Source organism: Branchiostoma floridae, chromosome 1 (assembly GCF_000003815.2).
Source record: "Branchiostoma floridae strain S238N-H82 chromosome 1, Bfl_VNyyK, whole genome shotgun sequence".
Lineage (NCBI taxonomy): Eukaryota > Metazoa > Chordata > Leptocardii > Amphioxiformes > Branchiostomatidae > Branchiostoma > Branchiostoma floridae.
The window spans coordinates 20,029,479-20,041,507 of NC_049979.1; the positions used below are offsets into that span (position 1 = coordinate 20,029,479).

Genomic DNA, 12,029 nt, shown 5'->3' on the forward strand with positions numbered 1-12,029 from the left:
GTCAAATCGACAACACACACGGTGTCGTACATTGTATGCCAGCACTAGTCTTTTGATTCAACTGTTTTTACAAGGTTGCATGCTCACGTACTAATTTGTAAACAAACGCATACCGTCGACAGAGAGAATACGGATTGGTGTATAGTTAACCAAATTTTGAGTAAACAAGAAAAATTGTGCACAAAAAAACATGCTCTACGTTACACGCAAGGTCACTGCGTATTGGCGGCTTTTACGCACGAAGATCGTCATCCAAACTGAAAGATTTACATTTGACACATATTAGGTATGCAAAACACAAACGAGGGACTTGAGGATTTTATTTCGCAAATAAACTGACCTGAACAAGCAAGATAAACCGCAACGTGGAACGCCCTCCATCCCCATCGCACGTCGTCATAACTTCCGTTCACCATGTTCATCATGCAGTAACGTTACCACAGCGCTGGGTTGGTCCAGATTCACAAGTGAAGCACGAAACGGAGTCACGGTAAAGTACATTTAACCTACATACAGCTTTATACGCGTCGGGAGAGTTTACAAGTTCGTGGCCTTCACAGCACAAGTTTAACTGTTAGCACAAAATGGGACTGTTTACGCCGCTTGTTGCATTCCAAGGTCGGTGAAGCCATGCCAACGTTCACGATCTGTTACTTCGTACCTCAATGACAGTAAAAACTTCATTTCACGCCAACGGCTTCGAAGTATGAACGCGCAAAATTCTACATCTTTGTCACAACAACGAACAAAATTCCCGCCCATGGCAACACCGGAAACTAAATATGATGACCTTTGCCGTCTGATCGGCACCGCATTTGATCTCAAAGTACGCGGCAAATGCCTTGTTATTCCAGTCAGTTCAGTGCAAAGTCACGATATACTTTGAACCACATTTGTTTTTTTACTCCGCTAGTTGCTAGTGTTTTACACGGTTTATTTTTGGACAGGCAAGGAGAAATTACTTTCAATGGTGTTCGTGTTATGATGCATTCAGTGATTTACATATTCTCAGATCGAACCGCTGCCTGTCAATCAAGTTGCGAACTTGGGAATCTAAGGTTTCATACAGACATGTTTGCTACATCAATATCCGTCGCATGCCGGCTTGTATATCGTTAGCCGGCCACCGGGGATTTTCCAAAAGTTTATACGTCGTGCCTCAAACCAAAGGGGTTTTAAGCCTCATCTGTAAAACAATTAAATTTGCATGGCGATTTTTTAGTAAGTAAAAATGTAAGATGTGCCACAACGTAGAGACCATGCTTCGAACGTAACGTGTTAACCATTTTTAAAGCTCAAATTTCCTTGGCGACGCAAAACTTGGCTATTGTACACAATCCCATGAATCCCGCGATTCATTCAGACGACAGCTCTGTGCAGAAATTTATACTCAGTGATTTTTTTAACCTCCTTGCTCCGTCAAAATCTTACAAGCAGTTAGTAAAAAGATCATGATCAAAAGCAAACTTATTTTTCACGGTTTATGTAAGGCCCCGCCCTTACATAAAATGCATTGCAAGCTGGTGAGGTCTGAGCCCTTGTCGTCAACTATATTGAAAGTATCTTTGCCATTGGAATTTACATATCTATGTTCTTTTTTAAATTTGACTTCTGTACGTATGTGGTAGCAATAACTGACAGTTAATCGGGGGGGGGGGGGGGGTAATAACAAAAAAGTCAGCAATATGCGACTGACCCTAGCAGTAGGGGTGCGGGATTTTCCTACATACATATGCTGGCGGGTTCGACCGGTCGCTTCTCTCTAGCCGCCGGCAGGCGTTAGGAACTACATTGTGCATCATCTAAACCAGCACCGTCTGCAAACACCCGCTGATTTTCTGTAGTATTTTTGCAAAATAATTGTCTACATTTACGCACCCATTTTGACGGCACCGACAATGACGGAAAGGACAAAATCTAACTTATATATATGTATTCAACTTCCACTGAACTTCGCCGCGCGCGCTCTGCACCAAATCGGAGCACGAGACTAAGGCCACACCAAGTACATTTTATGGATGACATCAGCGTGCGCATTAAATTTCGCCTGATTTCAGGAAAAAAAAGAACTTTTGCATTTTGCCGCCTTAGCGGCAAAATGCCTTGTGGCCAGAGTAGTCGACGTTGGAATGAACGGACCTGTTCAATCTATGCCGAACATTCGTATACCTGTTAAAACTGATGTTTCCTCAGCATGTTCGCTCTAGCGCAGTGGAGGGAATCTTTTTAACTGTCTTTTTTTTTCTTTTTTACATCCATTAAAGTACTAATTTGAATATCCATTGAAATACTAATTAACAATACGTTTGTATAGAACATTAAAACTCACCGTTGCACCTGTTCTACTTCTGCATTTTTTCGCTGTTGGGATGCTTGAATGAACGAACCGTCAGACGTGCGATACTCTGCATATATGTCGTTCTAACTTTCCATAAAATGCCCATGCAACATCTATATCACAGAATTACACAAGAACAAACTGATTTTCTCGAAAATAACTGCATACTGTATGCGATATGACAAAAAGTTTCACTAAACAAATTCATTTTCATATTTCTGGACATAAAGTCATTTGCATATTTGTGAATCTCTCCATGTGCCCATATCAGGTTTAGTTACTCTGTTCTATTATATGACGTTCTAATAACTAGAAAAAAAAAACGTTCACACACCTTGGCAAAATGCCAGCTTTTTAAAAGCACTTGTTTCCTTCTGCAGGGATGGTCAACATGACGATAAAATACCAAGAAGAGCAAATATGTTGTGTTGTAGGCTTATAGTTGTACTTGTAGAAGGGACACTTCTAAGGTACCCGAGACTGTAGTTGTAGAAATGAAACTTATTGGATAGTGTGGTTACCAACTTTGTTGGTGATGCCAGTCTACCACACTAGTGTCACTTTTACTACACCAGTACATGTCTTAAATACAGGAATGAATGCCTTCTTGGTTCTGATACCACGTTTTGTCCCTTTATTTCTTTTTACAACAGTCATCACAACTTTATGGTGCCTATTTTTGAAAATGATGCCACCTTTTTTTCACCCATTTTTTTTCCGCCCTATTGCACTATTTTTGCAAACTGCAGAGGATGTCATCCATAAAATTTACTTGCTGTGGCCTAAAGGTGGGCTCCCACTGCACTCGCGTCACGATTGCGTCGCTTCGGGGTTCGTTCATTGTGTCACTGTTGTGTTATTTTCGCCGATTTTCTGTTGCGCTCCCACTGACATGCGTCACTGTTGCGTTTCTAGACTAAATTGACAGGTTATCGGAAGTCGCAGCGTTGTCAATGTATGAAAAATCACTGTAAAATGATGAAAATGCCTAACAATGAGATTTATAATGAAATAATTTCCCTTGTGATGATGCTTATGCTTATGAATGTTACTTATGTTATATGATAACCTTGAAAGACTTTTACAGTAAAAGAAGTAACCCAAATAAATGGACACGAACCATATACCAGATTTGACTCCATCGCTTATGTGTTTTGCAACAAGTATGTGTAATGGTGTGTGTTAATTTGCATATTTCACAAATGAAAAATCTTGATATTTCCTACGTTTTAATAGGAAATAGACAAAATATAACCGTGATACTGTTGAAGGCATGTTGGCGTCACTGTTAATGTTGTGTCACTGTTGTGTTACTCTTGGGTCACTGTTGTAACTGAAAAACTGTTGTAAAATGATATCCAAAATGTATCCAAAATAGCTTTTCAATAATAAAATGATGTTTACTTTTGATACTTGGTGCAAAATAGACAAAATATAACTTGATACTGTTGAAGGCATGTTGACGTCACTGTTGTTTCACTGTTGTGTTCTCTTGGGTCACTGTTGTGTCACCCTTGGGTCACTCTTGGGGCATCTTGCCACTTGCGTTATTTTTTAACTTCCAAAAAAAAACGTCGCGCTTGCTTGTGTCACCTCTAGGTTTGCTTGTGTCACCTCTAGGTTCGCTCGCGTCACCTCTAGGTGCCGCGGGGTTACGTCTGCGTTGTCGAACCCCGAAGCGACGCAAGCGTGACGCGAGTGCAGTGGGAGCCCACCTTAATGGATTTCAAAGTTTTTTTTAAACATTTGAATACATATCGTTGAAGGAAGCCAATTTTTTCCATGGCTCTCTCCCCAATTTCCATGTAGAAATGTTAGGCTAGACCATGTGAAGGTAAACATTCTGTATTTGCTTGCAAATGTTACCTTTCTAGTTCATAGATGTATTTTCTGCATACCCAGAACAATATCCCCTTTTGTCTAGGCCCCATTTGATTCAGATTAGAGTCGGTGATGATGCACAATGTTCACATTCCGTACACAGTGCGTCAGCCTCAGCCAATGACAATGATGCACGAAAAAGGAAGACTTCCTCAGTCACAGTTAAACAGTTTTAGTTTACTTTGTAGGTTAGTGCCAGCCACGAACGTCTCTTAAAGCAGAACAATAAACAGCATAAAGGGCAATAGCAGAACTACATACATGTACAAAATACCCACGTGGCTGAAAGTAAATAACTATATCGTAGTGGGCAGTAATCCAGTTGGTGCTAGGATTAGTAGATGACGTCAGTTGGGTATCTTGCTTGTCGAGGCTTTACTTTCACTGGAGGTTGAGCGAATCGGCACAATAACTCAGGTATGTACATGGTAAATGGACAGCGGGTATTTATTATGTACTGGTATATGCCTAATTTTGACATTGTTCCAAATGTGTTCTGGATGCTACAGTCCAATATGTGCCTCGATATAGTTTACTATTGTTGTTGATGTTGAAATATACTACTGTCCAAGCAGAGGTTGAGTCGCGTAGATATAGTAGTATAAACTCCTCTGGTAGCAAAACTCTCCTGGCAAATTATTCTCCCCATAACAACCAGCGTAGTAAGTCTGGTAGAGACTAACAAATACATCTATATGCGGTAATTGTTAAAGCCCTGAATGTCGTCTTCCTAATGAAATGTGATGATTGTGTCTAAATGTACACCTATACACATCTTCCATGTAGCATGTCTTATGACTTGAAAATGCCTACCTGTTAAGTTAAGTACAGATAACTGCAAGTGAAAACAGGAATAAACAAGAGTTCGTAGACCTCAGGCCTGCATGAAATGTATTGGGTTTCTGTAGACCTATTGTGTATTTTTGCCTTTTTGTCTGTGGTACGTGGTTGGAAAAATGAGCTTTTTACCGTGTTGGTTGTGCACCATGCAAAAGTCTGACTCTGAAATTCCCTTTTCTGAATTTGTAAGTTTGGACATGGGTGAACATTACTTATTTTGGATTTCTTAAGTATGTAACCAACCACAGTACTTTGAAGTTGTTGAGACGCTACCTTTTTTTGTCTCAGATGGCCCATGCACATGTACTTACTCTGTCACATGATATACTAATATCTTCCTATTTCAATGTACTGACCTAATGCAGCTGCTAAGTCTCCTTGGTTTGTGTTCTTCCAATGATATTCATTAAAGATTTATTTCTGGGGTGTTATTCACTTGACATCGGAATGTTACTCGCATAATTTGACCAATGATACTTTTATCTGTAGTTCCATAGACATTAGACAATATGAATAGTGGTAGCCCCCATGCAGCAGCAACAGTTAGTCCCCAGGGTGGTATGATATTTTCATTCAATCCATCCAACCCAAACCTAAATCTCCTGTAGTATCTAAGCCAAATTTAACAGCACAATTTACTATGAAAAATGTCCTTGTCAATCCCATTTATAGATGGCAAGCTGCTGGCAATGGAAGCTTTGAAAAGTTCAGAAGCTGTTGTAGTCAGAGCAAACACCCAGCAAACATCCCCGCAAACCAATGAGCAGTTGCTTAGAAGGGGAATTTCATCATATATTTGCCGCGACAAAATGCAACAAACGATACTGAATTCAAAACAGAACAAAGCTAAGCCTCCACCACTTAACCCTGCCTGTACCATAGATTAAGCAGGCCCAAAAACCAAGCGAATATGACTAGCCCAAAACAACAAATTACATGTATACAGTATGGAAATGGCATTACCAAAGAAACAAAAAGAAACACAGGACAAATCATACACATACCTTTCTCTTATGCCCACACTCTATACAGTTCTCCTCCACATTAGAAAATTGCATCTTCTTCTGTTTAAGTTCAAGTTCAACCATGATTGCCAACAGGGTAAAGGAACTTGTACCGGAACTTAAAACTCAGTACTATACAGCTCTAGAAACACCACAAAGAGTAATAAGCAAACTCCAATTATACCTGACCAACAGATATATAATCTGGCACACTCCCGTCATCTGGCAAACTGTCAGTGCCACTAAGTAACCTGATACATTGAAGGTGGCCCAGGCCAGATGATGGTTCTACACCCAACCATAATCTGTTTTTAAAACCAAGCAGATATTGGGAGGATGCCCCAACCACACTAAAACAGGGTCAACCTATACAGTATCAAGTTCAAGCACTAGGAGGCCCAAAATCAAACCTGACCACCAGGACACCACAAACAACTCACGTACCAAATGGCAACACAATGGCACCTTGCGTTCCGGAGATACAGCGCACGCCCCGTGCCCGCACAAAAGGTAACCTAAAATGTCAAGTTCAAGCACCAAGGGCGCCAAAATCAAAATTGAGCATTATTCAGCCACCGCCGACACATGTGCCAAATATCATCGCGCCAGCACCAGCCGTTCAGAAGATATAACTCCGGAAACACCCCTCCCGGACACAAAATTCGACCTGCCGGGTCAAGTTCAAACGCGACAAGGCCCAAAGTCAATCCTAGGCAACAGGCAACAACCCCCCACCCATGCACCAAAAATCGTCGCAATCGCGCGTATCGTTCCGGACACACAGCGCCAAAAGTGCCCCAAAAACACCAAAAATGCCACCTTCAATGTCAAGGTCAAGCGCCAGGAGGCCCAAAATCACACCTGAGTGTCAGGCTACCACCCCCAACCCACGTACCAAAAATCGTCGTGCTCGCACCATCCGTTCACGAGATACAGCGCCCTACATCCCCGGCTACCGAAAAGTTTCCACCAGCATCAAAACCATACCTGCATACATGCAGGTAATCATATCCTGTTTCTGTTCTGCATATTTGCATTTCCTCCCCTCATTCCAAAGTTGGAGTTAGACGTCGCTTGGTCTACACGAGTTCTAATCAAACATGTCTTCATGCCTGGAGATCCTGTACACCGCATATCTTCAAAGCCTGGCAGCATAGGTGAGTAGTCTTCACTGATTTTGACCTCCCTTTACTATACTGACTATCATGATCATTGTATCATAATTTTCATCTACAAAATGTCTTCCATGGTTGTTGAAACTGCAAGCATCAGATCTTTGTTTACTGAATTATACGGCTTAGCATATTGAGATCACTTCTTGAATTGTTCTATTTCAAAATCTGAAACACACAAAATCGCGATCGGCCCATATAGTAAACAAAAGCTGTCCCAACCCGAAGCACTTACTTCCTGCCCCAATATCTATCTACCAATTAAAAAAAATCACCACAATGCATAGCATGTCCAGAGCACGAGATATAAAAAACGGAAGTTCTGCTGCAGTGCCTTAGAAAGCCGTTAGGGGGCCCATTATTGAAGGTTAACCTCTGTTTTGCTGACCCCTACCCACCCACCGGTCAAGTATCATATGTGTCCATCTATAACTTCACAACACACAAACGGTACCACAAACAAAACCTTTTTTTGCGAAGGGAATGATAGGATTTAGCAATGGAAACCTACTAGTAGCTGGATGTTCTCCTTTCATTGTATTGTTTGTTCTGCACTTCTCCATTCGTTTCCTTTTCCTTATTATTCAACCGAACTTGGCCACCATTGACAATTGTTGTCCAAGCGACCAAGAAACCCCCCCCCCCCCCGAACCGCAGTGAAAACAGAAGAAGAAGAATGAATGGAAATTGAATCTTATCACAGAAATAGTAAGAAAGTCAACCAGCTGTACACCGCGTACCGCCATACTTGTCTTTACCTTCATGGGACATTTATTCGTCCTTCAACCCACATTACCCACGACCTTTACTAAATGTACTTCATGACTACGATTTGTGATTACGCTATCCTCGTACTTGTTACAGGTTTCACCATTGATTCCAAGTTTTTCAACTGTATTTGAGTATTCCTGGCGACAGATTACGACCTGCGCACATTCGAAGCATCATGAAGGCAGCCAGCCTGACTTTGCTGTTGGTGGTATGTTCACATGAGGTCTGCATGTCTGCTTCTACAAGGGGAGGGCAATGGTGTTCGTACAAAACTCCACTATTCTCTTGTGTTAAAAAGGGTCTCAGACATGTTCCTCTATTAATTCCCCGACAAACAAAAGAATTGCACCTTTCTATCAACTACATAGCGACTCTCTATAATGATTCGTTTGGTGCTATGGATAACCTCCAATTCTTGGATGTATCAAGGAATCGTATACGTGACATTGAAGAATTCTTTGGAAGCTGAAATCATTACGACTGTTGAATCTAGGAGCGAATATGCTGACCGTGTTAAGTTCACGTGTGTTTAAATCCCTGTCCTCCCTGCAAAGGTTACAGTTAGATCGAAACATGTTCAAAAGCACAGCATCAATTGCTGCATCTCTGCACCCTTTACTCTCTTTGAACATCTTGAATCTAAATTACAACAAACTGTCTTGCATTCACTTAGAGCCAGCGTTTGCAACTTTGGCCAATCTGAATACTATAAATCTAGCTGGAAACTTGCATCTATCTCTGCAGGCAGAGTCCTTCCAGGTTATGAGGAATCATTCCCTCACTCATCTTAATCTGGGAAGTAACAATCTGATCAACATATCACAAGCCCTGAAGCCCTTCGCAAGTATAAAACAACTTGGTCTCTCTAACAACCGGTTGACAACAGAAGACTTATTTGCCATTTTTAACAACACAAGGGGATTGGGGATCACGAATTGGACTTTGACGAATAATGCTTTAACTGAATTGACAAATGTCACATTCTCTCCACTCTTAAATGAAGAAGTCATCTACCTTTCTCTACACAATAACAACATCAGCAAACTAACAGACTATCTCTTTGCTTTCTTACCTACATTGCGGGTTCTTTCCTTTGGAGTAAACCCGGTTGAAAGACTATCATCTAAAGTGTTTGCTGGTTGTGGCCAACTTCAAGAGCTAGCGTTGAACAATGTGAGCTTGCATGAAATACCATCAGAATTATTCGAGCCATTGGCAAATTTGACAAAATTAAACTTAGATTCAAATTTCATAGGTATAGTCAGAGACAAGGCATTTGCGTCGCTGCCAAAGTTGAGAATCCTGCGGATGAATGGAAACAGAATAGAAATGATTAGGAACAATGCCTTTTATGGTTTGTATCATCTTGAAGAGTTGAATTTAGGTACAAACAATCTAAGGTACATCCCCTCTCATGCCTTAGGTGTGTTAGGCATGTCCTTAAAGAATCTAGACTTGTCCGCCAACCGTCGTTTGCAAAAGATTCCGCCAAATTCTTTGTCCAAACTTCACAATCTGACCAAGGAGGTTAAAGAATCACTTTCTTTAACCTCCTTGATCTGACAGACCTACGAATTCAAAGCTGCCAACTGAAGATTCTCCAAAACAATAACTTTGCAGGTCTTTATAACTTGCAGCGACTTGACTTGAGTTTCAATTCTATTAAGACAATTGATCCAGACGCCTTTTATGGCTTGTTTTCTATCAAAGTGCTTAGTTTAAACAACAACTACCTGGGGAGAGATACACGCATTCGACCCTCCCCGTTTCGGTATCTGATCTCCCTTACTGAACTGCATGCTGTTAATCAAATGTACACTGGAATATTTCCTGACGGTTACTTAGACGGCTTGACATCTCTAAGGCTACTTTCATTGATTTCACAGAGACTGATCTCATTGGAAAGCAAGACTGGCAAAAACAGTATCCTAAAAAATCTCACACACCTGAGATACTTGCAGTTGTCACGAAACACGATCAGCCATCTCACAAGAGATACCTTTGCAGGGTTGACCAACCTCAGACACCTGTATCTCAGGTCTAACTCAATCAGAGCTCTCCCGATAGGTGTATTTAGACAACAAGCTAGCCTGCAATATCTTGATCTCAGTTACAATGGAATTGTTACCCTTACTAGTTCGGTATTCAGTCCCCTGAAGTCATTGATTGCACTACAATTTTACAGCAACAGTCTATCATGTACCTGTGCTATAGAATGGTTCCACGACTGGGTAGCTTCAAGTATGAATGCTACCACAGGGGTACAGGGTGCCTACTTCGAAGCCTACAAAAACTACACATGTGCATCACCAAAAACCTTGAGAAACAAACCTCTCATTGACATCAACTTTGAAAAACTTGGCTGCAGGTCCAAATTGAGCGTTTACATGGCAATAGGATCGAGCTGTACAATCTTGATCTTGATGGTGACCATCACATTATTAGCGTATCGGTACCGTTGGTACGGACGATACGCCATGTTCCTACTCCGGGCTAAGTTTAACAAGTATGAACTCATAAAAGAAGAAGAGGAGAACCCCAAGACGTACGATGCCTTTCTGGCACACAACAGTAACGACAGCGCCTGGGTCATCCACCAGCTCCTTCCACAGTTGGAGCGAGGGGATCCGCCAGAGTTCCGTCTCTGTCTGGGTGATCGGGACTTTCAACCAGGAGCACCTATCGTAGACAACATCGCCGAGTCGATCTACGAAAGCCGCAAAACCATCTGCGTCATCACACGGGACTTCCTGGAAAGTGACTGGTGCAGGTTTGAGATGCAGATGGCCACGTACCGTCTATTTGAGGAGCACGTGGACTGTTTGATTGTGGTTTTCTTGGAACAGATTCCGGCTCAACGGCTGGCGAAGTACCACTCCCTCAGGAGGGTGATGTGTAGGAACACCTATCTGGAGTGGCCCGAGGAGCCAGAGGCCAGGGATCTGTTCTGGGAACGACTCCGTGTTGCGCTAAGAACACACAGGCCACTTGATCATGACGTCAATGCTTAAGTCAATGACGTTGCTGTAAACAAAACAAGTCAGTGTACAAGATCGACCATATACCTGCTGATGTAATTCAATGCTGATGTATTTCAATGCTGATGCTGAGTCTGCCGGCTACACTCCTTCCCCAGCTTATGTTACTGTCCTATGCCATGCAGGATCTGCTTGGAGATTAGGTTCAACTGTTTAGATAATGTTCCTACATCAAGTAACGTTGCCTTGAGTTTGTTGTCAACAAAGGAAAACAGTTTATGGTAGTCAATTCACTTGATGGCAATGTCTCACTTTATCATTTGTTGTGAAATGTAAATTACTTATGTTAATGCTTTTGTACATATTAACACAAAGCCAGTTATAGTTGTATCCTTGTAGACGTCTGTCAGGCAATAGAAATGAAGTCTTTTATTAATCTATTAATTTGATAAAGCTGTACAAAACTGTAGATATACACAATCTTATCAGAGTAGATATCAAGCACATTTTACACACATCATCAGTTCATGCTATTACAGTACATTGTGTCTATTCTCTGACTATATGATAATCAAAGTATACACCCTATACAGCTGCACAATACAAATGCTATACAATGTTTAAGAACTATATTCAAATTATGAGCATTCCTAACAGCTAATATTATACAGTTACTTTCTTATTTAGCGAAACAAGTTAGGAATTAAAGAAAATTGACATACAGTTTACTGTAAAGCTTGAAAATTTGTGGTTTTCTTTTTGCAGTTTTTCCTCAAGGTGATTATGATTTATGTCTCCCTTGTATGACAACTGTACTACAGAATTATTTTAGTTACTGTAATTCCTGATTTTTTCACTGTACTTTTATGTTCACGGTTTTCACGGTGACGACTGTAACATGAACTTATCATTACAGATAACAAATAATTCATTTATGTTCTTTTTTATGTTCACATGCTGCCATCGTGAACATTTAGTTCCGAGAAGAAGTTCAATTTTCTCAGACCGTGAAAGTTTGGTACTGAGAAGACAAAGTGAATTACAG

The 12,029-nt window shown here is 41.1% G+C and overlaps 1 protein-coding gene and 1 long non-coding RNA gene across 2 annotated transcripts; both read left to right on the forward strand.

Moving 5' to 3' along the window:
* The first annotated feature begins 4,237 nt into the window (after nucleotides 1–4,237).
* LOC118428183 lies at nucleotides 4,238–8,449 on the forward strand. The gene is made up of 3 exons (XR_004832621.1): nucleotides 4,238–4,636; nucleotides 7,121–7,220; nucleotides 8,100–8,449. It is a non-coding gene; the product is annotated as an uncharacterized LOC118428183 (long non-coding RNA).
* Nucleotides 8,450–8,496: 47 nt separating this feature from the next.
* LOC118427629 (toll-like receptor 13) lies at nucleotides 8,497–11,679 on the forward strand. Its single transcript, XM_035837508.1, has 2 exons — nucleotides 8,497–9,526; nucleotides 9,571–11,679. Exons 1-2 carry the CDS (start codon nucleotides 8,508–8,510, stop codon nucleotides 11,015–11,017), a joined length of 2,466 nt encoding a protein of 821 aa, XP_035693401.1. The 5' UTR covers nucleotides 8,497–8,507; the 3' UTR covers nucleotides 11,018–11,679.
* The last annotated feature ends 350 nt before the right edge of the window (nucleotides 11,680–12,029 follow it).